Source organism: Diceros bicornis, chromosome 9, assembly GCF_020826845.1.
Source record: "Diceros bicornis minor isolate mBicDic1 chromosome 9, mDicBic1.mat.cur, whole genome shotgun sequence".
In the NCBI taxonomy this organism is placed as follows: Eukaryota; Metazoa; Chordata; class Mammalia; order Perissodactyla; family Rhinocerotidae; genus Diceros; species Diceros bicornis.
This window is the reverse complement of record NC_080748.1, coordinates 86,886,850-86,911,695: the sequence shown is the minus strand read 5'-3', so window position 1 is coordinate 86,911,695 and position 24,846 is coordinate 86,886,850. Positions and strand designations below refer to the sequence as shown.

General features: G+C 51.1%; 1 protein-coding gene and 1 pseudogene across 1 annotated transcript; both read right to left on the bottom strand.

Annotated features, from left to right (window-relative positions):
• Positions 1–1,495: 1,495 nt before the first annotated feature.
• Positions 1,496–24,209, bottom strand: F10 (coagulation factor X). The gene is made up of 11 exons (XM_058547736.1): positions 24,095–24,209; positions 22,363–22,521; positions 22,180–22,254; positions 21,112–21,172; positions 18,839–19,175; positions 11,582–11,606; positions 10,554–10,667; positions 8,468–8,599; positions 5,582–5,832; positions 2,990–3,107; positions 1,496–2,253 (listed from the first exon to the last, which is right to left on the bottom strand). The coding sequence occupies exons 1-11, from the start codon at positions 24,207–24,209 to the stop codon at positions 1,688–1,690; spliced, it is 1,953 nt and encodes a 650-aa protein (XP_058403719.1). The 3' UTR covers positions 1,496–1,687.
• Positions 16,711–18,805, bottom strand: LOC131410383 (lysine--tRNA ligase-like; annotated as a pseudogene).
• Positions 24,210–24,846: the final 637 nt, after the last annotated feature.

Genomic DNA, 24,846 nt, shown 5'->3' with positions numbered 1-24,846 from the left:
CTTCCACGAAGACAGTGATACTCAGAGAGGGAGGTGAGTTGTTCCGGGGCACAAAGCAACAAGCAGAGCTGGGCGAAACCGCTGCGAGTCCCAGACCAGCGGCCTCCGCCCGCGTCCAGCTGCAGAGCCAGGGACACCACCGTGTCCTCTCACTTCCCCTAGAACCTCCCTGAGCTGAACCGTTTCTGGACGGGAAGACGAGCAGACCCATCAGGTGATGGAGGCTCCTGCTGCCCTTCGCTAGCTGTGCCTCAGGTGCCCTTCCTCGCTGATGCGCACAGGCAGCTGGTCGCCGGTCATAGCGGCCAACAGTGACAGATGCAAGCAGTAACAGCGAAGGAGGGCTTTATTTGTGAGCCTCTCCCCAGAGTGCCCTCTGGACCCCAAACCACTCTCCATCTCCAGAACCAGGAACCCGAGTCCGGGGTTTGCTTCTGGACAGAGACCACTCAGCTGCGTAGAAACCCCACAACCCAACAACACGTGGTCTTCCACCGTCTAAGGCCGTTTCTCTGGCAGCAGCCCCCTGAGGAGGCGTGGAGGCGGGCCCCGGGGGAGACGGCACCCTCAGCCGCTCCTGGAAACTGCATACTGGCTCACATCGATGTTCCTAACCTTGCAACAGCTCCTGTTTACAAAACACTTTGTCCTGTTAGTGACATCTGGGGAGCTTTTGTCTGGGACTTTGAAGCTTTGCTTAGTGAAGTTACGCAAAATGCAAACTGTGAAGGGACGTTTGGAAAACGCAGTGGCAGATCTGGTCTGACGTGACCTTTCCTGCTTTCTGAAAGCCCGTTTGGTTTTCATGATCATTTGAGTTGAGGGCCTGGAGCCGGCACGGACTGTGACAGAGAAGGACTTGGCATTTAGATGCAGCTCCCCTCCCTCCCAAAGCCCCCACCAGCACACACCGCACACACCTCGGGTCACCTGAGGAGCTGGAGAAACTTCCGGGACCCATGGTGACCCCGGAGACTCTGATTTAAGTGCTCAGGGCTGTGGTCTGGATGCAAGACTCCAGAGCCCCCAGGGGGTCCTAACACATAGTCAGGATCCAGAGCCCTGGGCTGGGGACAGGCAGCACGCAGTGAGCTCAGGAGACGTTCTCAAAGTGCCCCAGGAGGCCCCTGAGGACGCGCTTCCAACATTGTCTCAGCCCCACAGGGTGAACAGGGGGCCCAGGGAGGCTGCCAGCACACACGGGGAGCCCCCACCCAACCCCAGGGTGCAGCTGCCCAGTTGCGGGTGGGCCCCGACCCCTGCCCCACCTTCTCTCTGTGCCCCCAGAACCTTGGTCATTTATTCGCAAGTGTTCTGAGCGTGGCAGCCAAGAGGGCAGTCTAGGGCAATCAAAAACAGAAAAACGTGCCAGGAGCAGACACGGCCCCGTCACGCTTGTGAGCGGAAGAATCATCCTGGGGAGTCTAGATCCTGCCCCATAAAGTACAAAATTTCCCGAAGACGTCTCCCAGCCCGCTCCAGATGAAAACTGCATTTCTCACTCAACAGAGCCAGAAGACCACCGGGATCAGGAATGGACACAGATCTAATCACTGCAGACGGGAGGCCCACGGCGGGACTTAGCCTGCTCAGAACGCAAGTGTTAAGACAGAAGAAGATGCCAGCGGCTGCCAGCGGGTCTTCAGCAGAACGACTTTAATGGGGGTGAGGCACAGGGGCCTCCTGCTTACCCCTGGGCCCCGGCCCCGGCCCTGGCTTTCATGGACCTATCGATCCACTTGAGGAAGTTGGCGACCTTGGTGTAGACCCCGTACTTCCCTTTGCGTGCACATCCTTCTCCCCAGCTGACGATGCCAGTGATGAAATAGGTGTCCTTGAACTGGGTGAGGTGGGGGCCCCCGCTGTCCCCCTGACAGGCGTCCTGGGGCTTCGAGTCGTAGCCGGCGCAGAACATGTTCTGGGTGATGGTGAAGCTGCTGGACAGCTTGCACGTGTTCCTGTCCACATAGGGCACCACCAGCATCTTGAGGGTGGCCGACAGGCGGCCCTTCTCGTGGACGCGCCCGAAGCCACTCACGATGCCCGTCTTCTGCGTCATGAGCGTGGACTCAGCCCAGTCCTTCTCGGGCAGGCAGGCGGGCGCCACGTTCATGCGGAAGGTGATGGGCGTCTTCAGCCTGATCACCGCGATGTCGAAGTCATAGGTCTCCCTGACGAACTTGTTGTGCTTTACGATCAGCTCCACCTCGTGCACCATCTCGTTGCCCTCCTCCACCTCCGTGTTCCGGTCACCTGGCGAGGACACGGCCGCGTTAGCCCAGCGTGGCCGGGCATTTACACGTCCGTTATTTTTTAAAGTAGTTAGTATTTTTTCTAATTAAAAAATGGTACATGGCGGGCCGGCCTGGTGGTGTAGTGGTTAAGTTCACACGCTCTGCTTCGGCAGCCCGGGGTTTTCGAGTTTGGATCCCGGCACGGACCTACGCACGGCTTGTCAGGCCATGCTGTGGCGGCATCCCATATAAAGTAGAGGAAGACGGGCACGGATGTTAGCCCAGGGCCAATCTTCCTCAGCAAAAAGAGGAGGCTTGGCAACAGATGTCAGCTCAGGGCTGATCTTCCTCACAAAAAAAAAGGAAAAAAAAATGGTATATGGTCACTAGAAAATTTGAAAAATATAGGAAAGCATAAAGAGGTACTTGGTGCTCAGATTGCTGAAGAGGAGGCTCTGGAAGCCTTCCCCAAGGAGCTGACCCTGAGGAGGCGCATCACTGGGCGCGGACACAGAGCATCAGGGAGGACCATGCGGGATCAGGGCTGGGCCTGCCCCAGGAAGGCCACCCGTCCTCCCCCTCCCTACCCTTTTCCCCCGCCCACCCCTTCCTCTGTGAAACTCCCCCTAGCAACCCCCCCAGGATTTCAGTATTTTAACTAGTGTTTCCAAAAGATTTGATCCATTCTAATGGTCTCTGAAACGAGGAACTGACAGTGGGCCCTCAGGGCAGCTGAGGGGTGTGGCGCCACTTACCTACCCTCACCTTGAACCTCTTGGCTTGGTGGAGACAGTGAGCCGCGGTGAGGATATAGAACTCGCTCAGGATGGTACCTCCGCAGAAGCCCTCATTTTCCTCGTTGATGAGTAGAGCCTGCAGCGAGAACGCGAGAGCCCACCAGGTGAAGTCTGACTCACTGAGAAGAGGACTTCGGGAGCCTCTGGTTTCAGCCTTCCCCTCCAACTCCCGGTCTGGATCAGGGCCACCCCACCGCCCGCCGCCCCTGCGGCCCCCCGCAACGAGAGAACTTGTGGCGTCTCCAGGCTGGAGCACAAGGCCGAGCCCGTGCGCCCACGTACCCACCCGACACTCAGGCCGCTGCCCAGCGTGGCCAGTCCTGCAGACCTCCCGCCCAGCGTCACAGTGCCTGGGCCTGTGTCCCACCAACAGGTCCACCTGGCACGTCCTCCGAGAGCCGGCGCAGGAGAGACCCGCAGCGGCCCCCCAGCTCCACACCTACCCCCCGGATTTCACAGTGCGGGTTCGGGCAGCACCTTCACACCATCTGGTCTGCTTCACAGATCAGGCAATCAATGGACTGCTCATTTACTCAACAGACCTTTGCTGAGGCCCCACTGAGCGCCAGTGCTGGCCACGGCAGCGTGGGTCAGTCCCGCTTCACCTGTCTCTTTCTCCACCTGGACTCCAAACTCTTCCACAGGGTTGGTGTCATTTCTCCAGATCTGTCCCAGCACTCTCTCAAGCGTCATGCACAGAACGACAACCTCACTGTGGTAAAAACCTTTGCTGGGTGTGTGCCGATGAACTATACCCCAGACCAGGCGATGCCAGTCTAGAGCAAACACTTGCCAGAACTGATGTGACTTCTGGTCTCTACAACGGTTCAACTACTCTAACCCATCTCCCTCAGCCCATGGAACGCCACCATTCCAGGTTTCTTTCCTGGGAATCCACGTGGCTACTCCTGATTTCCTCCTTGACGGGATTTGGGAATGAGGAATATTCCACCTGGGAACAAGCATTGACGGGGCAAGTGAGAGGCACCACAGACAATTCTCTTGTTCTCCTTTTTCCCCAAAGAACCGGGCTTGCAAATATGGAGAAGGAGCAATACTGCTTTTCCTTTCTCTAGGGAATTCCACGACCTCTAAGCAACAGTTATTGGCTGGGGATACGTGTAGGTTAATGAGGCAATTAACAACACCATGTCTAAAAGAACTCTTCAAGACATTCATGACTAGCATGAAATAGTAATATTTTTGCTTTTTTTGCATAATTTGTCAATTCACAATCCAACCTGGTTAACAAGTGAGAAAGAGTCAGTCTTTCTAAGACTTGGACACCAACTGTTCTTCCTAAAGATGGAGACGAGGCACTGGCCGAGATGGAACCAGGAGAGCAAGAATTGCGAATCCCAGCCGACTGGATGGGAGACCTGCTCGTGAGGATCCTTCTGCTGGTGCCTGTCCCTGTCCTCTTGCTGTGGAGCCCCATCCAAAGCCACTCTCAAAGCCTCAGTCCACACCTCTGCCCTGTGGGTGGGGAGCCTGTCCTGTCCATCCTCGGGCTTCACTAGCTCCCAGTGGCACTGCCTCCCTTTCTAGCCCTGGATGTCCACAAGTCAGAGAAGTGGCTCTGAGACTTCATGTCCCACACGCAACACCAGGGCGGGGCCTGACACACAGTACATTCTCCACAGAGACGTGCTGGGTGAGGGAAGACCAGAGGATGAGCTGGCCTCCCTGGGCTCTTGACCATTCAGACACGTGCACAGCTGTCCTGTGCCTGGAGATGGGAGCAAGCAGAGGTAACTTCTGAGGGTTGTTGCGGCTCTGGGATTCCTGCTTGTAGGAGAAGCCATTTTGGCTTTGGATGCTAAAAACTTGAAGTCCAAGTTAGGGTTGCCATATAACACAGAGAACACCCAGTTAAATTTGAGTCAAATAAATAGCAGATAATTTTTGTATAAGTATGTCCCATGTAATATTTATATATTCACATCAAAAATCTTTCCTTGTTTATCTGAAATTCACATTTAAGTGGAAGTCCTGTTTTGTATTTGCTAAATCTAGCAATCTTAGCTCAAATCAACAACCAAAGAGTGGTTTTTCACCTTTGAGAACAAACGGATGTACTCTTATCTAAGGTACCATTAGCCTCATTAGGATTTACGTGTTTGGGTAAAGAAAATTTACCAATTAGAAGTGAAACAAGGAAGTGATCTTTCCATCTCACGTTAAAGGGAAGCGCAGGCAGAGCCCTGGCCCACCATCAGGGAGCCGCCCTCTACCTGCTGATGGAACCCGCAGTCTGAGCTGGCACCCGTCTCTCCTTCCAGCAGGGGGAGGTTTTAGGGCTCTGGGTGGGGCTCTGCCCTTCCCGTCTGTCTTTCACGGGCAGAGAATCCAGGGCACCCAGAGGGGAATGGGGTGGCAGGGTGGGCCGGGGAGAGAGCCAGGCCCCTTCAGCATCGGAGCTCAAAGCCTGTTGCAGGGCCACGAGTGTGCTCGGGCAGCGTAGGCCCCGTCCTCCGTGGCTGTGCCCATGGTGCCCAGCCAGCATGGGTCCCCCACCCAGTTAACGCGCTAATCATGCTCAGCGGTTACCTGCCAGGGACACTCGCCCTCTGTGCAGTCCCTCCCGCCCACTATTCGGACCACACTGCCGTCGTCCTCAAGGCTCGTCTCTGTCTTGTTCCTGTCCAGCAGCTCGCTCGGGCTTTTGGTAGGACTCAGGTCTTCACCGTCGTCGTACTGGTTCGTAATGCCGGTTTTGGGGGGCTCCTGACTGCTGGGGATGGCCTGGTCCACCGACCTCTTCCTGCGTCCTAGAGTGAGTTTCCCACAGGGGAAAGGCTCTGAAAGAAAAACGGCCTGGGCTCAGCAACGCGGAAACCTCCCTACACAGCACACCGTTTCCCCACGCAGCAGGAGGAGTCGGGGAGGCCGTGGAGACAGCCCTGCCCTCTCGGTAATGGGGCGAGCCAGCCTGGAACACCCCGAGTGGGGGGCAGTGAAGTGTATGCTCGGTAACCGGGAAGGGGCGTGAGGAACTTCTGGGATGCAGAGTGCTCTGTCTGATGAGGGCTGGGCTACCAGGTGGGTGCCATTGTCACTACGCAGGGAACGTGCACTTCCCGTCGGTGCACCCCACCGTGTGTCAGTGTCACCTAAATGTCAGCGCTTCACACACCGACCGCTGGTTGACCAGGATGCTGAAGGATCCAAAAGGATTCTCCAATCTGCTTGGAAATGTGCCAAGAAAATGAGGCCCACTGTGGACAGACAGCAGACAAATGGGGGTAGACACGTGACAAAGCAAGTCGGGGACATGTAACATAGAACCCGGGTGGTGCTCGTATAAAATTCTGTCAACCCTGGGGCTGGCCCCGTGGCTTAGTGGTTAAGTGCGCGCTCCGCTGCTGGCGGCCCAGGTTCGGATCCCGGGCGTGCACTGACACACCACTTCTCCTGCCATGCTGAGGCCGCGTCCCACATACAGCAACTAGAAGGATGTGCAGCTATGACATACAACTATCTACTGGGGCTTTGGGGGAAAAAATAAATAAATAAAATTATAAAAAAAAAAAAATTCTGTCAACCCTGTTGTGTGCCTGAAACATTTCCTAAAGAAATGCTCAAGAAAACAAGTGTTCCAGGCAGAAGGAACAACACGTGTGAGCCATCTGAGGCACAGGAAGGACACCGTGACATGGCTGTGTGATGACGGCGCAAGTGAGGCAGCAAGCACAGGGGACACGTCAATAAAGACTGGAAGCTTCCTCCCGCATCATCACCAACTGGGGAGCCGAGGCAGAGGAGCCACGCAGGACAGAGGAGGAGGCGTGGGGACGGAAGCACGGCAGCCATGAACACGGGTCACAGGACAGAGGAGGAGGCGTGGGGACGGGGGCACAGCACCTCTAAACATGGGTCACAGGACAGAGGAGGAGGCGTGGGGACGGGAGCACGGCAGCCATGAACACGGGTCACAGGACAGAGGAGGAGGCGTGGGGACGGGAACACGGCAGCCATGAACACGGGTCACAGGACAGAGGAGGAGGCGTGGGGACGGGAACACGGCAGCCATGAACACGGGTCACAGGACAGAGGAGGAGGCGTGGGGACGGGAACACGGCAGCCATGAACACGGGTCACAGGACAGAGGAGGAGGCGTGGGGAGCACGGCAGCCATGAACACGGGTCACAGGACAGAGGAGGAGGCGTGGGGAGCACGGCAGCTGTCCACACGGGTCGCAGGGCCTGTCTCTGCGCCTGTGTTTGTCTGAGATAGATCTCCTGCAGGTCCTGAAGGACTCTCCCCCAGGAGCCTCCGGGGAAGGTGTTAGCTGGAGATAGGAGCCTTCACCCTGCGGTGGGTCACTAGTTCTGTGTTAATATTTGTAATCACTGCCCTTCAACTTCTGAATTAGCTTGTCTGTGATTTAGAACAGAACTTTGTGCTAGGAAGCGGTTTACCTGATTTTATTTTCAAACGTCAAACTTTATTTTAAGTTGATTTGTGATTATTCCTGGAATTTAAAAAAATTTTGCATGCATGTCAAGAAATGACTTCGCTTAAAATACTTTTCAGCCAGCTTAAGTTTAAAATTTAATTATCAATAGAAATGTAAACCGCACTGTCTTTTCCTTGTTGACAGGCTTAATGGTACATAATTGTGGTCATCCTGAATGTGCCCACCTCTGGGAGCCGGGCCGGGACTCTGCGCTTCTAGTACGCCCCCAGCTGATGCCAAAGCTGTTGGTCAGTCAGGGGACCACACTCCAGCGAGTGGGGTCACTGCGAGAAGTACACTAAGTTAAGAGACAGGAGTGGCCTCTCAGAACCTCTGGCCGGAGGTTCGCCCTGCAGCAGAGGAGGAACTTCCCACTGTGTGTGGGATGGGGCTCTCCCACCCGCAGGGGCCTGGCCCTCCCTCAGGCCCTCACTAGGTCATGCCCTCTGTGAGCTTCTAGACCAGACTCACTGTGTCTGGCTTTTATCATGGAAAAGAAAAAATTAATCCAGTTAACATTGGGGCCCACACAATCTAAATCAGTTCTTCAGGGTCCTCAGTTCCCCTTCTGGCCCCTGCACCCCACCCCCAACACCACAGCTCCAACGGTCAGGCCTGCACGCCTCCTCGCCTGCCTGCACACTCTTGGCCTCTGCCTGTCCTCACTCCCAGCCTCCCAGGACCCCCGGCCCCCACCTTCCCAAGGCAACAGGACCGTTGTTACAGAGTTCTTTAGGGTGTGCTACGAGCCGGGCACTGTGAGATGTGCCCTCGATGAATCACCCCTTATGCTTTCACATTCACCACTGAGTTAGGTGATATCGCTGTCCCATTCTTCAGATGGTTCACAGAAATAGTAGGTCTGTTTCCAAATCTTCCCTCCCACCCAGGATGCTCCAGCCGTCCCACCCACCAGCACCAGCATGGCCTTGCTGGCCCAGGGAGCCCTGCTGGGGCGGCCCCATGCTCCTCCTACCTGTGGAGATGCAGGACTTGCCGTTGTCACCCAGGATGTAACCCCTGGCACAGGAACACACCACGGAGTTCTGCTCCTCACGGCAGAACTGGTCACAGTCCCCATTGTCCAGGCTGCAGAGTTTCCGCGTGGCTGTGGAAGAGGCATGCTGGTGCTCAGGACAGGCAAGGGAAACCAAGGCTGCAGCTGGCTAGGAGGAAGGACAGCAGCACCCGGGGCACATCCACCTGCCCGTCAGCCCACAGTGGGCCAGCCAGCTAGAGCAGAGAGCCAGAGCCACGCGGCCGCTGTGCATCAGCTGGTCCCAGTGCAAACAGGACGGCCACCAAGAGCAGGCTGGGGCGAGGGGACCACGCCTCCGTGTGCGCTCTTCTCTGCCCCACCGCCTCCCTAGCCTCATGGGGACACCATGGTGTCTGCGCAGGGGACAGTGAGTGTCTGCGGGCCCTGGGAGCCAGACTTCCAGAAGGTCCTTAAGAAACCTGAGCACACACAGAGAGGCCCTAGAGGCTGGGGTGGGGTGTCTCAAGTTCAGCCCTAAGAAGGGCACATGGGTGCTGACCAGTGTGGGCAGGCTGCCTACAAGAAGGAGGGCTCCAGGATCAGGTGCTCAGGCCCAGCCAGGTGGAGCAGCCACCGGCCTGTTCACGCTGAGGCTAGAGGATTCCCTGTGGAATACGGGCCTGGAGCCTGGGGTTGGCTCCACTGCGGCCAGAAAGAGGGACAGGCAGTCACGTCCTGGACTCAGGCTGACCCAAGTGCAAGCTGGCCCTTCCTTCGCTGGCTGTGTGATATGGGCAAGTTGTTTACACCCCGTGGGCCTTGGTTTCCTCACTGGTAAAGTGGTGGAGGTCACACCACCTCCCAGGACAACCTCACAAGTTGCGTGACCTTAGCACAGTGCCCCACGTGGAGTTGTGGCTCCCCCGGCCAAGGCCAAGTTTCTGGGACCTCGAGGCTGGGCTGAGTGCATCCTCTGCAATTCAGCAGCTCCGCCGAAGCCAGAAGCACCCACCTGCTTCCAGGGTACCCTGAACCTCAAACTCCAAACTCACATCAGGGATACCACCCTGGCAATTTCCTTACATCCCGCCACTTGGGTTTTGACGAAAAAATAATTACAGTCAACATTCATGGGACTTTAGAATACATTCACAATAGCCCCGGGGTCGGCCAAACGGTGTGCAGGACGGGTAGCTCTGGACGGGGGATGGAGTCATGCATAATGATGTTCCCATCGGGGAAAGGTCCAAAGTAACCCAATCTCAGGACACGTTCTAAAGGTTATAAATTTAGTAATTTAAAAGAAATGCAGAGTCGGCACCTCAGGTTAGGTGCCTGAGCTCTGCTGCTGGCGGCCCCGGGTTCGGATCCCGGGCGTGCACCGATGCACCGCTTCTCGGGCCATGCTGAGGCCGCGTCCCTCATATAGCAACTAGAAAGATGTGCAACTATGACATACGACTATCTGCTAGGGCTTTGGGGAAAAAAAAGGAGGAGGATTGGCGATGGATGTTAGCTCAGGGCCGGTCTTCCTCACAAAAAAAAAAAAAAATGCAAGTCCTTCTCCTTAGGGGAAACTGGTTTAATACTAACATATTTTCATTAAAAATTAATCACCAGGGGGCCGGCCCTGTGGCTTAGCACTTAAGTGTGTGCGCTCCACTACTGGCGGCCCGGGTTTGGATTCCAGGCGCACACCGACGCACCGCTTCTCCAGCCATGCTGAGGCCACGTCCCACATACAGCAACTAGAAAGATGTGCAACTATGACATACAACTATCTACTGGGGCTTTGGGGAGAAAAGGGGAAAAAAAAGGAGGAGGATTGGCAATAGATGTTAGCTCAGGGCTGGTCTTTCTCAGCAAAAAGAGGAGGACTGGCATGGATGTTAGCTCAGGGCTGATCTTCCTCACACACACAAAAAATTAATCACCATATTAGGAAGACTCTTAGTGACTTTTCCATGTAGAATTAGAAGGGACCTGAGACTGTCTCCTCGGGCGTGTTAGCTCCTTCCCCTTTTCCCACCTTTGACTCTTCAGGTAGCTCTGACCTGAAAGTACGCCAAGAAGAGGAACTCACAAAATTCACAGTTTTTGCCTTCAAATCCTTCCAAGCAGGTACACATGTATTCCCCGAGGCCGTCTTTACACGTGCCCTCATTCAGGCAAGGGCTGTTGTCACACTGGTCGCCATCTACAAAGAAAGGATTTGGAAACCAAAGCTTGCAGGCGATTCCCATCATCATGGAAATGATTTTTGTGTGTTGATCTTGGCACACGGTTTTCAGATAACTTGACTGAACCTGGAATTCTCCCTGTAAACAATTTCCCCTGTCTGGACTTTGTTTCATCCCCACCTTTTGTGGCTATGTGCACGCCCTTATCTAAATGGATCATTGACGAGCTTTCCAATTTTTGCTGAGATATTTGACAGTGTCTTTACATCAGAGTGAGGAGCTCTGGGCTGGGGACCACATGGGACCAGCTGGAAGGATGGAAGACAGGAGACTGCCTGACACTCCTTTCCAGGCTGGGCTAATTAACAAGAGGGATGGTAGGGTTCCTCTTTCCAAATGGTCTGGGGCTAAAATGAGAATGCACAGACACGCAGTCCAGCACTGACACGCAGCCTCACATTTCCCAGTGCATCTGGACGATCTAACTTAGAGACAGGTCCGACTGTCATACTGAGAAATTGAATCCTATTACCAGAACGAAAACATGAGTCATGATTGACACAACTGCAGATGCTATAAGCATTAAGTCAAGCTGGTTCCCTTATTACAGGACTCAGTCTTTCAGACTCTATTTTTTGTTTCTACCTAATATACTTGGATTAAAAAAAATATATCATGGAATTTGGTATTTTCAAATGATTTATCTATACTTAAGTAACAAAATTAAAATTAGTATAAAGTTACTATAAAAAACTATTTTATAATAACTTTTATGGAAACACTCAGAGGAGAAAAGTCTTAAATGAGTACGATTTAAACAGGAGCAGAAAAGAAATTCGGGAAGCATTTTCAAAATTCAAATACAATCTCTCTCAACTTAAATATCCTAATGGACCGCTCTCATTTAAGATTAAAACAGAAAACATCTCACCTTTGTATTTATTCCAGAATTCATTCTAAAACGGAAAAAAGATTTTTAAATACATTAGGGAAAAGACAGACATTTTACACCAATAACAACCACAACCTAGTAACTCAAGCTGATAGGATACTTTTCCCAAACAGAGGTTATTTTCTGGAACAAACTGCTATTTGTTCTATTCAGTCTAAAAGGGAAAGTTTTTCAGATCTTTTGCACCTGTAAAGATGTGGCTTCGATCATCTTAAAGTCACCATCTCTGCTGAATGTTGAAAATTTATTTTCAAGTTAATCACCAAGAAGTGGATTGTACCAAAAATGGTGTGCTCTGTTTGCTACCCCCAAGCTAACTGATGAATGGTTTTTAGTTAAGATACCTGGGTAAAGATTTGATAAAGGATCAGATGCTTGGCGAATAATCATTATATTAATTGAAAAAGTGGTAATTGGCAATTAACTTAAAATAGGGCATCAAGAGCGTATATTACACTAAAAAATGTTCATAGTCTTAAAAAAATTTTTTTTCCTGTCTATAGTAGGTTGAATAGTGTGCTCCCCTCCCAAATTGAGGTACAACCTCAGAATGCAACCTCAGACCTTAATTGGGAATAGGGTTTTCACAAATGTAATTAAGGTATGAATTGAGATAAGATCATACTAGATTAGGGTGGACCCTAAATCAATGATGAGAGACAGAAAAGTACACACAGAGCCACACAGAGAGAAGAGGCCATGTGAAGATGGAAGCAGAGATTCAAGCGATGCATCTACAAGCCAAGGAATGCCAAGGATTACTGGCACCACCAGAAGCTAGAAGAGAGGCATGGAGCAGATACTCCTGCAGACCTTCCAGAAGAAACCAACCCTGGTGACACCCTGATTTTGGACTTGTGGTCTCCAGAACTGTGAGAGAATAAATTTCCGTTGTTTTAAGGCACCCAGTTTATTGTACTTTGTTACAGAAGCCTAAGAAACTAATAATACACTGTCTTTTTAAATTTTATTTTAAAAAATTATCACACAGTAAAATTGACTTTTTTAGCATACAAGTCTAGGAAATCCAACACACGTAAACATTTGTATCACCACCCCCACAACCAAGACACAGAACACTTCTATCTCCCCTCAGACTCCCTCACACTATCCCCCAACCTTGCCAACCCCTGCCAACTCCCACCCCTATTGCCTAGCACCACTAATCTGCTCTCCATCACTTTAGTAAGGACTTCTTGAGAAGGTCATATAATTGGAATCATACCTTACAAAACCTAGTGAAACTAGCTTCTTTCATTCAGCATAATGCCTTTGAAATTCATTCAAGTTATTGTGTGTATCAATAGTTTCTCTTTTTTTATTGCTGAGTATTCCATTGCGTGGCTGTACCACAGTTTGTTTATCCGTTCACCCAACGAAGGACATCTGTATTATTTTCAGTTTTTGGCAATTATGAATAGAGTTGCTATAAACATTTATGTACAGCTTCTTGTGTGAAAAAAAGTTTTCATTTCTCTAGGATAAATACCCAGGAATGGGATTTCTGAGTCATATGGCAACTTTATAAGAAACCGTCAAACTGTTTCAAAGTGGTTATACCATTTTGCTTTCCCACAAGCAGTGTATGAGAGTTCTGGTTGCTCCACATCCTCACCAGCGTTTGTTTTTTGTTTTTTTTTTTTGCTGAGGAAGGTTGGCCCTGGGGTAACATCCATGCCTATCTTCCTCTACTTTATATGTGGGACGCCTGCCATAGCATGGCTTGATGAGCAGTGCGTAGGTGTGTGCCCGGGATCCGAACCTGCGAACCCAGGGCTGCCGAAGTGGAGTGTGCAAACTTAACCAATACGGCACCAGGCCAGCCCCTTTTGGTCAGTATTTTTAATTCTATAGGCATGCAGTGGCATCTCATCGTGGTTTTAATTTGCATTTCTGTAATGGCTATTAATGTTGAATATCTTCTCATGTGCTTATTTGCCATCCATGTATCCTCTTTGGTGAAGCATCTATTCAAATCTTTTGCTCACTATATCTAATTGGGGTGTTTATTTTCTTCTATTGAATTGTGAGAGTTCTTTATATATTCTGAATACAAATCCTTTGTTGGATATGTGATTTGCAAGTATTTTCTTAGTCAATAGCTTGTATTTTCATTCTCTTAACAATGTTTTTCACAGAGCAAAAGTTTTAAATTTTGACTAAGTCCAATTTACCCCCTTTTTTTTATGGATTATACTTTTGGTGTCTAAGAATTTTTGCCTAACTCCATATAATGAAATTCTTCTCCTAAAAATTTTATGTTTTACTTTTAGATCTATGATCTATTTTGAGTTAATTTTTATATAGTTGTGAGGTTGAGGTCAAAGTTGACCTTTTTGCACACAAACATACAATTTTTCCAATACCATTTGTTGAAAAAGATAATTCTTTCTCCATTGAATTGCTTATGCACCTTTGTCAAAAATCAATTGGCCATACTTGTGTGGGTCTCTTTATGAACTTTCTGTTCTGTTCCATTCATCTATGTGTCTACCTCTTTACCAGTACCAAACGTTAATACCTCTGTGATTCAGGTAGCTTCACCGTAAGTCTTTAAACCAGGTAGTGTGATTCCTCCACCTTTAACTTCTTTCTCAAAATTGTTTTAGCCATTCTAATTTTTTTGCTTTTCCATATTTCCAATTTTAGAATCAGCTTGTCTCTATCTGATGGAATTTTTATTGGCATTGCTTTAAATCTATCAATCAAATTTGGAGGAATCAATATCTTAATATGTTAAGTCTTTTGATCCATGAACATTGTATGTCTATTTATTTAGGTCTTCTTTAATTTCTTTCATTAGCCTTTTGCAGATTTCAGCACACAGATCCTGTACATGTTTTATTACATTTACATGTAAATATTCACTTTTCTTTGGAGCAATAGTAAGTGGTATTTAAAATATTTTGGGGTCTAACTGTACATTGCTACTACATAGAAATATGATTAATATTTGTGTGCCCATCTTGTATTCTGTGCCTTTGCTAGACTCCCTTATAAGTTTTAGGAGTATTTTTTTCAAATTCCGTGGGATTTTCTATGTAGATAATCATGTCATCTGCAGGTAGTGATAATTTTATTTCTTTTTCTTGACTCATTATTAGGTTTTCTTTACAGCTAGGACTTCCAGTACAATGTTGCATTGGGAGTACTCAGAATGGACATGCTTGCCTTGTTCCCAGTCTTAGGGGGAAAGCATTCAGTTTTCACCATTAAGTATGATATCAGTCGTGGGTTCCTCTAGATGCTCTATCAGCTTGAAGTTCCCTTTTATTTGCAGTTTGCTGATACATTATCATGAATGGATGCCCTATTTTGTGAGATACTTTTTCTGTATCAATTGATATGATTTTGTGGATTTTCTTCTTTAAACTGTTAATATGGTAGATTAAGTTATTAATTTTTAAATATGGAGCCAGGCTTGTGTGCACTAGATAAACCCACTTGGTCACTGTGTATTCTTTTTTTATATATTGCTGTATTCAATTTGCTAATATTTTGTTGAGGCTTTTTATGAGAAGTTAATGAGAGATATTGTTATTTATTTTCTTTCTTCTTTCCTTCCTTGCCCCATCCCTCCCTCTCTCTTTCTTTCTCTTTTAACCATCTTTGTTGGTTTTGGCACCAGAGAGATGCTGGCCTAAAACAAATTGAGAAGTGTTCCCTCTCCTTTTCTAGAAAACAGAATTGATGTTATTTCTTCTTTAAATGTTTGGTAAAATTCACCAGTGAAACCATCTGGACCTGGACATTTCTTCAGAAGATTTTCGACTAAGAAATTGAATTTGCAGATATCTCTTTCAGATTGTGTGTGTTTTGGCAGTTCGTGGTTTTGAGGAATTGGTGTGTTTCATCCAAATTGTCCAAATTTCAGTGTGAAGACTTGTTCATAGTATTCTCTTATTATCCTTTTAACATCTGCAGGGTCTATAATGATATCCCTTATTTCATTCCTGATATAGGTAATTTCTGTGTTCTTTTCTCTTTATCCATCTTGCTGAAAGCTTGTCAGTTTTATTGATTTTCTCTATTACTTTTTATGTCTTCAATTTCACTGATTTCTCCTCTTTCAGGTTTATTTTGCTCTGTTTTTTTAGTGTCTTAAGGTGAAAGTTTCGATTATTGATTTGAGCCCTTCTTCTCTTCCAATAAAAACATTTAATGCTATAAATTTCCCTATAAGCACTACTTCAGCTGCATCCCACAGATTTTATATGTTGTATATTCATTTTTGTTCAGTTGAAAATATTTTCTAACTTCTTTTGAGACTTCCTCTTTGACCCACAGATTATGTAGAAGTGTGTTGTTTAATTTCCACATACTTGGAAATTTTCCTGTTATTGATTTTCGGATAATTCCATTATGGTCAGACAATATATTTTATATGATTTTAATTTGTTAAGGTGTGTTTTATGACACAGGATATAGTCTATCTTGTGGAATGTTCCATGGGTGCTTGGAAAGAAAATGTATTCTCCTGTTGTTGAGAATTCTATAAATATCAATTAGATTCAGATCAAGTGATGTCTGGAGGACTGGAGGGAAAAAAATGGTAAACTCACAGCCAGTTCTATGCTATTTCAAATTCTAGTCTTCTTCTTTAATACACTGCCACTTACTTTTCAAGGTCCTCAAATAGCTGCTCCATGCATTCTATCCAGGTTTTGTAGCTACATTCAGTGGGAGAAACAGGGTGAGGTCTGCTTTCTCCATATTACTTGGAACCAGAACGTGCTGATAACCTTTGATCCAGGAATCCTCCTTTGGAACAGCTATTCTAACTTAGAAGATAATCTAGAAAAAATATATGTATGTGTGTTTTCATAATAGCAATATTAAAAATAACTTACATGGCCAAAACATGAGAAGAGTAAATGCATCTATACAATAAGACATAATTTAGCTCTTTAGAATTATAAATATGGTAGCTATACAAAAGTAAGAGAGGACATTTGGGAAATGATGCTGAGGAAAAAAGCAGAACCTGAACATGGATTGGCATTACAATTACTTTTATTATTTTTTTTTAAAAAAAACTACGTATGTGTATGTGAATTAAAGAAACATTTAAAAATGAAAATAGTTCCTGAAATTATGAATAACTTTTTAAAAGAGACAAATTGTTTATTTGGTAACAAGGAGTAAAATGAACTCTTAATTCTTCTTCTCTCTCTGGTGGCTGAAATGAACAGTGGTACTCAAATGGACAGCAACACACAAGAATGCCTTAGAAGACCATGAACTGTTGCAGAAATGCAAAGACGTCTGAGTCAGATGACTTACAATTATTATTTTCTAGACAGAAGTGCCAACTGTTGTGCTTTCCAATGTATCAGTGGTTGCTACGTTCTCCTTATCTTAAGGTATCACTGCAAGAAACAGAAGTACTTCCTTGATGTTACTGGAGTTGGTGAGAAACCTGCTGATGCAGTTGATGCCCACGCCACAGTCGATGCTCAGCCAGGATTCTATGGCAGTATATAAGTTTTCATCTATGAACATGGCCTCATCATCATCAGTGGCTTTGGCCTATTCTTTAAAAAGCTGCTTGCTGCTGCATGGGACTATTTCACTCAAATAGTTAACATACTACACACTTCCTTCTTCATGACAAATAGCTCAAAGTGTGCAGTGAGACCCAGAGTGGTCATCTGGCCGAAGGGCTCATCATCTGTGGGTGACCACAGATGAATGTGGGACTGCTGCAAGTCCCTTTCAGGAACTCGCTGGCAAGCTTATCAAGGAGTCTGGCTGTCCTCTGAGGTGGAGGGCCTTCAACTGCTTTTGCCACACAGATATTATGCAGAATTTTTTTAGTGTCTTCTGTTCTGAAGAGGTTGGGTTCCGGCAGACTCACTCCCAGGACTTTCTCAAGCTCTTCTAACATGCTGACTCCAAGGAAGGGGGGAATGAAGTCAATCTCATGGGCCTGGCCTTCAGGGCCTCTGGATGATGGGTGACCTTGCAACTGCCTGTAATACAGTTCGCCATCCTTGGTACAACGTCCATGACTTCAAGAGATCATAATAGGCCACACAAAACTCACAGGTGGTCAATCAAGTCACATCATCATAACTGGCATCCAATTTCCCACACCTGGTCAATGCCACCAACCGCCAGCATCTGATGGCAGAGTTCTGGAGCAGTTCTCCTACAAAGATTCACGTCCAGCTTGTGCTAGGCGACGCTCCCCTTAAGACAGTGTTCATCACGGGGATTTAGAGTCCAGGAACCCCAAGGCACCCAAGAGCTCCGTATCTACATGGGATCTTAACGCAGATGACAAGCTCCTCCTCACAAAGTCACTGAGGCTCGAGTCCAAGTATCTCCCGTGATACTGTGTCTCCTCTTCTTCCAAGTCAAAGCGAGGATGAGGTGGCACGTGTAATCAGGGGACAGCAGCGTGAGGACGCTGCTCAGCGCACCTTCCTGGCTTTTCCAGGGTTCTCCTGAACGCCAATCCCGTCTCCCGGAGGCAGTCTGCCACGGACGTGACTCAGCTCTTCTCCTGACTTAAACTTCCTTGACTTGGCCACCACTCGCAACCCACCACCCGTCCCGAAGGGCACGGAACACGAGCTCGTTGCCGCCCTGGAGGAGCCGTCGGCCGGCGGGCTCCCGCAGCGTGGGCGCGGGTCCCCGTCAGCGGGGCGGCGGCCTGGCCGAGCCCCCGCCTGGCCTCCTTCTTGGCTACTTTCTTCTCCGCTTTCAGCCTCCTCAGCTCGCTCCGCGGGCGCCGGCTCGCCGCGTCCACTCCCGCCCCGCCCCTTCCTCGCGGCCGTCTTTCCCGGATCCGGACCCCAGGTGCACGAGGCCCGCCGGCGACTTCCGGGGCAGCGTCCGAGGCCCCGCCTCTTCCGGGGCGGGCGCTTTCCACGCGCCGCCGCCGCTGCGCAGGCGCCGTGCTGGGCCTCGCCGCCCGGTGTCCATTGTGGCCCTGCGCGCCGCGCGCTCTGAGGGCGGCGCCCCAGTGCCCGCCGTCGAATATGGCGGCGGCCGGGGCTGCGGGCAGAGGCCCGACGGCCCACGTGCTGTGCGCGGCCCGCCCGGGGAGGCGGGGGCCGGGCGTGGACAGTCTTTTTCGCAAACGTTTCATGTTTCAGAATCTACTGAGCAAGGCCCTCGGAAGTTCCCGGGCCGGCCACTGCCGTCGGCCCACGCCCGGAGGGCCCTGCGTGGCCCGGGTCAGCCTCCCGCCCCCATGGGCCGCCTGCGCGGCCCCACCCCGGCCCCTACCGTCCTCTCGGCGTCCTCGAAGACCTCCCGGGCCTCCTCGAAGGTGCAGCTCTCCTCCATGCACTCTCTCTCGAGGTTCCCTCTCTTCAGCTCCTCCAGGAACGAGTTGGCCCTGCGGACGCGGGCCAGGAGGCCGTGCGCGCGCTCCCGGCTCAGGAACACTGCAAGACGGGGCGGCTGGGGGGCGCCCGCCTCCCTCCCGAGTCCCCGCGGGGTGCTGCCCAGGACGCCCGTGCCTGGCGGTTCTCGGTGGGGTGGGCCGCACGCACCTTCTCCGGGGGAGTCAGCCTCCCGCCAGCCGCCCCGCGCCCGACCCACGTCCTGTCTTGAACTGGCCCTTCTCAGAGTGCTTCCGGGTCACTGTCGCCTCCCGGCCGCTGCACCCCCCGCCCCGAGCCCCACCCGCCCCTCGAGGTCTCAGCTCTGAGTTAAGTGGGTGGGGAGTCGTGATACTGTTTTGATCATCTACCATTAAAAGTATGGTTTGTATCAAGTCCCAGGAACATACACATAAAGCAAAAGTTTCAAGAAATAGTACTTACTACTGTTTTCTACAAAATAGTACTTATTACAGAATCTGTACTTGATCCTGTTCTATTTCATTTTTTAAAACCCACTAAATTGGTGCCATGACTCACAAAGGAGTCATGAGCTGCCAATTAAAATGTCTTGGATCCAAGATTCTCTGGACCGTCCCTGTGTGTGGACCTACAGCTGCGTCGTGCCCACCTCTTTGCCTGTCCTCTCTCTCACCCATTCCTTTTCCTCTTTGCGTTGTGATACCGGAGGCCCTGGGATTCTTTTCTTGGCCCTCTGTGCTTATTTCTCTACCTTTTTCCACTGAAGAATTTAGAGTATCCCCATAATAAAGACGACTCTCCAAGTTGATATTTCTAGTCCCAACTTTCACCCTGAGCTCTAGGTTTTCGACTCCCTCATGGTGATGGATGTGTCCCCTGATCTCAGAACGCCAAACTCTCATGTCTGAAACTGAAAAACAGGACTGCAGAATCAAACAGTCCTGAATTTCAAATACACCTTGGTCACCTACTGCTTAATATTGGCAAGTGGGAATGACAATACCTACTTCTTAGAGTTGTTTTAAACAGTGTATACAACTCCTAGTGTTCAGTGTGGTACACACTAGGTGCTCAATAAAGGTTAGCTTCATTCCTACCTCAAATTACTTTCACTTCCAAATTCTCCATTTCTTTTAGTGACATCAATATTATCCTAACAACACCAGGCTCAAACTTGTTATTTGTGGGCCCTCCCCCATTACTCCAAATATCTGCTCCACTACCAAGCGCTTGCTTTGAAATACAGCCCAGAGGTGGATTTCTCCCCTCCATCCTTCCCCACGTGGGTCTCTTCTGTTCTATTTTTCTTTCTCTCTTTTTCACTTTTCACTGCTCTCTTGTCTCCCACACACCTGAGTCCCCCTTGTTTGCTCCTGAGTGCTCCCGTCCTTCCACTTGATCCAGGATGCAAACAAGCCTCAGGGTCTCCTCAGCCCCAGAGGTATTGCCACCTCTGCTCTCTCCTCTGGCTTTGCTCTGCTTCTCCCGTCTGGCTTCTTCTCTTTGGACAGGCCCCGGAGTCCTGGAAGGCCCAGGGGCCCCCCTCTGTCCAGCCACACATTGGGCAGCCCCTTCCCCTGGCCGAGCCAGCCTGAGGGTGGTGGCACCGGCTTCTCTTTCATTCTCTCCCCTGCCATAGAAGCTCCTCTCTGCCTGTGACCCCCTCGCTCCCACCCAGCTCACTTAGAGAGTGGAGGGGGGTATCTCTCTGTCTCTCCTCCCACCTCCCCCTTCTCTCCCTCTTCCTCCATCTCCTTCCCTCTCTGTCTGAGTCTCTCTCTCTCTGTCCTTCTCTATTTCTCTCTCTGTCTGTCTCTCTCTCTCCCTGTCCATGTTCCTCTCTGTCTTTGTGACCTTTGACCCACCATCTGACTCTCCATCCACAGGGAGGCACACTGGCCCTAAGCTACCCTTGGCTGAAACTGCCAAGCCCAGCCGTCTAACGCCAGCCTTCCACAGGGGACAGACACCCACTATCCACATTGTGGAGGTTCGAGGGCATCACCCTGACCCCCTACCCTCCCTTCTCCTCCCTGGGGGCCACCTCTACAGTCTGCAGGGTGAGGGGCGCTTACCGCTTCCTCCCGGCAGCAAGAGGCCAGCCAGGGAGGCACTGAGCAGGACGAGGCACAGTGGGCCCGCCATGGTGTGGCCGAGGACAGTGTCTCTGTCCCTGGGGCAAGGTTCACTTACCCTGGCTCGTGGCCGGTTGTCCTTCTGCTTATCACAGCCTCCTGATTGGAGCCTGGGCCTGCTGGGGGGGTACAGGGGCAGGTGACCGTGCTGAGGACATGGTCACTCTGGCCTGTGCAGTCCTGGAGAGGTCCTGGCTGAACCTCATCCTCATTAGTAACTGTGTCCAGTGGGGCCTGCTTTGGACAGAGGAACTTTTTGGTCTAAGAGAATAACAGTGTCATTTTAGAGTCTTCAGACGTTGGTGTCTAGCTCTCATTTCATCCTTATAACATTGATAAAAGCTGAGAATCATTTCCCCGTATTTTCTCCAGAACAGAAGGCCGAGGTTGAGAGAGAGGTGAAGCATTTCCCAGGCCGTGTGTGGTGCACATGGGGTTTGAACCCGGGACTCGCTGCCCCGGGTCCTGCTTCCCCTTGGCCTGGACCAGTCCTGCTCATGGGCCTCTTTGCAGGTGTATCAGGTGGCACCCTGCAAAGGGCCTCTGTCACAGAGTGTCCTGTGCTTCACCTCCGTGTCAGTCTTGTTCCCCCACCCCAAAATTCAGGGGCTCCGGGAGGCAGAGCATGTCTGAGAGCCTCTGTGCCACACGGCTCCTTGCGCGCAGGCTTCTGGGAGGAGCACCCCCTGCCCGGCGCCTGGAGGGAACTGCTCTGCCGGAACCGCCATGTGATCTGTCGACAGCAGGGCAACTTGGCCCGAAGTCGAGAGGGGCTGTCCCATGAGGAGCAGCTGGACCTGCCTCTCTCTGCCCCACAACAAAGCCACGGAAATGCCCGCAGGTGTCGGGGCCCAGATTCCCCGACAACGGCTTTGCCCATACCCTACTGGGGGCTGGGTGGGGGCGGGGGAAATGAGCCCTGAAATGCCGGAGGTCTCACGGTGAAGTCCGTTGCTCACTTACATGAGACTTGATACAGGTCAGCAGGGAGAGAAGGTGGAGGGCTGCGCGGTGCCCGGGGGCGGGGGGGAACCGAGGTGGCTTCCTGGGCCAGCCCCACCCTGGGCCTGTCCTCAGTCCCTCCTGGAGGGACAGGAAGGATGGAGGACACCTGCTCAGCACTCACCAGCTCCACAGAATTCGGGAGTCTCCCGTGCCAGGCTCTCATCCGGGAAGATCCCAGAACTAGGGGCTGCATCACCTTGTGACAGATGACAGGCGCCAGGGAAGGCGGGTCACCTCAGGTCTGTGCACCGAAAGCAGCTCGCCCCCTCAGTGGGGCGGTTGGGAGGGAGGGAGGTGTGCACACAGCGGGTGCACACCAGGTACCCGGTCACTCGCCCAGCCAGAGCCTCTCCAAGCGTCAGGCGTGGGGACGCGGCCTTGAGCCCTCCGCTGACCGGGGTCTCTGCAGCCGGACTCCAGGCTCTGGAGGAGAAGGCCTGAGAACTGGCTGGCGAGGCCGGGGCTGTGCCGAGAGAGCCAGAGAGAGAGAGGTAGACTGCACTGTATTCCACGGCACCAAGCACCATTCCACGTCATGATGGGTCAGCCGACGCCCGTGGTCCTTTGGATACAAGCCTCTTGTGTCTGGCTTGTTTGCTGCTCTGTCTCCAGCACCCAGAGGGGTGTCTGGCACACAGTAGGTGCTCAGTAATCACCAAAGGACTGAATGAATCGGTGATGTCCCGAAATGATCCTGCTCAGCGCGAGAGGCTAGGGCTGGCCTTTCACTGGGTGGTCACAGTGACATGCAGAGCCCGGTCCTTGGGGACGACCCGCAGTCGGTGCCCTGGGCCCGTCTCACCTGGTCTCTTTGTGCTGCAATACTGTCTCTAGGCACGGTCAGCACATGGGGGAGACGGGGTTCTGTGTGAGCCCCTCCCTGGCCCAGCGCCTGGAGCCACTCACGGAAAATGGAGATGAGCCCTGATGGGATGTGAATATATCTGCTCATCGAGTGTGTTAGCCTTCAGGGGTGGTCCTGACATCCCCGGCACCGAGCTCACTGCAGCTCTGTGACAGCCGGGGAAACTGAGGCAGAGCCCGTGACCCACCCAGGACCTCGTTACCCCATGTGGGTCTGGGGGCTCCTGGACCGGCCCCTTCAGCTCCCTCCTCCCCTCTTCTTCTCAGGAAGAGGAGTCCAGCCAGCTTTCATTTTCTGGAAGAAACAAGAGATTTGGTGGGCTCAGGGCCTCCAGAGACCTGGTGCATTTTGGCTGCAGAATTTCCCCTCAGTTCCTGCAGCCTGAGCGGGGAGCCAGAGGACATCCAGATGGTTGCCAATCGGCTTCACCGTCCGTGACGATGTGATTGAGTCCTCCCAGGAGTCTCATTTTACGGGCACTGATTTCATCCTCATGACAAGCACCAAGGCGGGCTCCCTCGGTGCCCATACATGAGGAGACAAGGCACAGAGAAAGAGGGTGAGCGGCTTGGCCAAGAGCAAGAGGCAGGGCCACTCTTGACCCAGGAGGCCTGGTCTAATGTCGGATCTCCTAAGCGCATGCCCGATGGCGTGGTGACATCCTGACAGACACAGCCTGGCCAGGGAGCAAACCTCGTCTGTAAAGGCCCAGAGTGTGAATACGGTAGGTCTGTGGGTCAGATGGTCTTGTTGGCCAGACAGTCTCTGTCCCAACTACTCAGCACTGCGGTTTTAAGCATGGATGATGTATAAAGGAATGGGAGTGTCCCAATAAAACTTTATTTATGAAAACAGGTGTCTTGGACTCAGCCCCGGCCCCTGGTCTACTCTGAACTAAATTATGGCTGATTGTTCACCAGAGCGAGTCCTGGCTCCCTAACTTACAGGTGTTACACACCGTTGGTGTTCCAGGCACAGGACAGGCCAGTTGCCATCCCCCGGGTGTGTCCTGGGGGAGAGGGGGGCCTGCTGGGTCTGCTCTATCCACCTTCACCAAGTTCAGGCAGGGCCCACTTTTATGTCTGCTTCCCTCCTCTGATCATTTGCTTCCCCACCTGAGGCCTATCGGGCCCCACAATCGCCTGTGGGACTTGATAAAAAGGTGACTCACTGGGTCTCCTCCCCTGGATCCCGCTGCTCTGGGCAGGACCTGGGAGCCTGAATTTTGTGGAGCACCCCTGGTGGTTCTCAGGCCGGTGTTCCCCAGGGCTCTCTTTGAGGACCATCATCGACTAGGGCCTTGCAGGAAAAGAACACCCAGTTCTGTAGGGTTTGGGAACTACAGCCTCCAAAATCCTTCAGAGAGGGGCCCACCCAGTGGCATAGTGGTTAAGTTTGCGCATTCCACTTTGGTGGCCCGGGGTTCACTGGTTCGGATTCTGGGTGAGGACCTACCCACCACTCATCAAGCCATGCTGAGGCAGCGTCCCATATAGAAGAACTAGGAGGACCTACACCTAGGATATACAACTATGTACTGGGGCTTTGGGGGAAAAAAGAACAAGAAGAAGACTGGCAACAGATGTTAGCTCAGGGCCAATCTTCCTCAAAAAAAAAAAAAAACCCACAAAATCCTTCAGAGAGCTCTCAGTTTCAAAAACCAGGCTCCAGGGGCTGGCCTGGTGGCGCAAGTGGTTAAGTGCTCGCGCTCCACTGCAGTGGCCTGGGGTTCGCCAGTTTGGATCCCGGGTGCGCACCGATGCACTGCTTGTTAAGCCGTGCTGTGGCAGCATCCCATGTAAAGTAGAGGAAGATGGGCACAGATGTTAGCCCAGGGCCAGTCTTCCTCAGCAAAAAAGAGGAGGATTGGCATTGGATGTTAGCTCAGGGCTGGTCCTCCTCACAAAAAAAATAAATAAATAA

Bases quoted from the DNA above. Each gene is read 5' to 3' on its own strand.
- F10 (XM_058547736.1), bottom strand. From the start codon at position 24,209: ATGGTCCTCAAAGAGAGCCCTGGGGAACACCGGCCTGAGAACCACCAG. The intron at 3,108-5,581 runs GTAACCGCTGAG...TTCTCGCTGCAG, and splicing joins AGGGCGAGTGTCCCTGGCAG to GCTCTACTCATCAACGAGGA. The intron at 2,254-2,989 runs GTAAGTGGCGCC...TGTCCTCGCCAG, and splicing joins GAGGTTCAAGGTGAGGGTAG to GTGACCGGAACACGGAGGTG.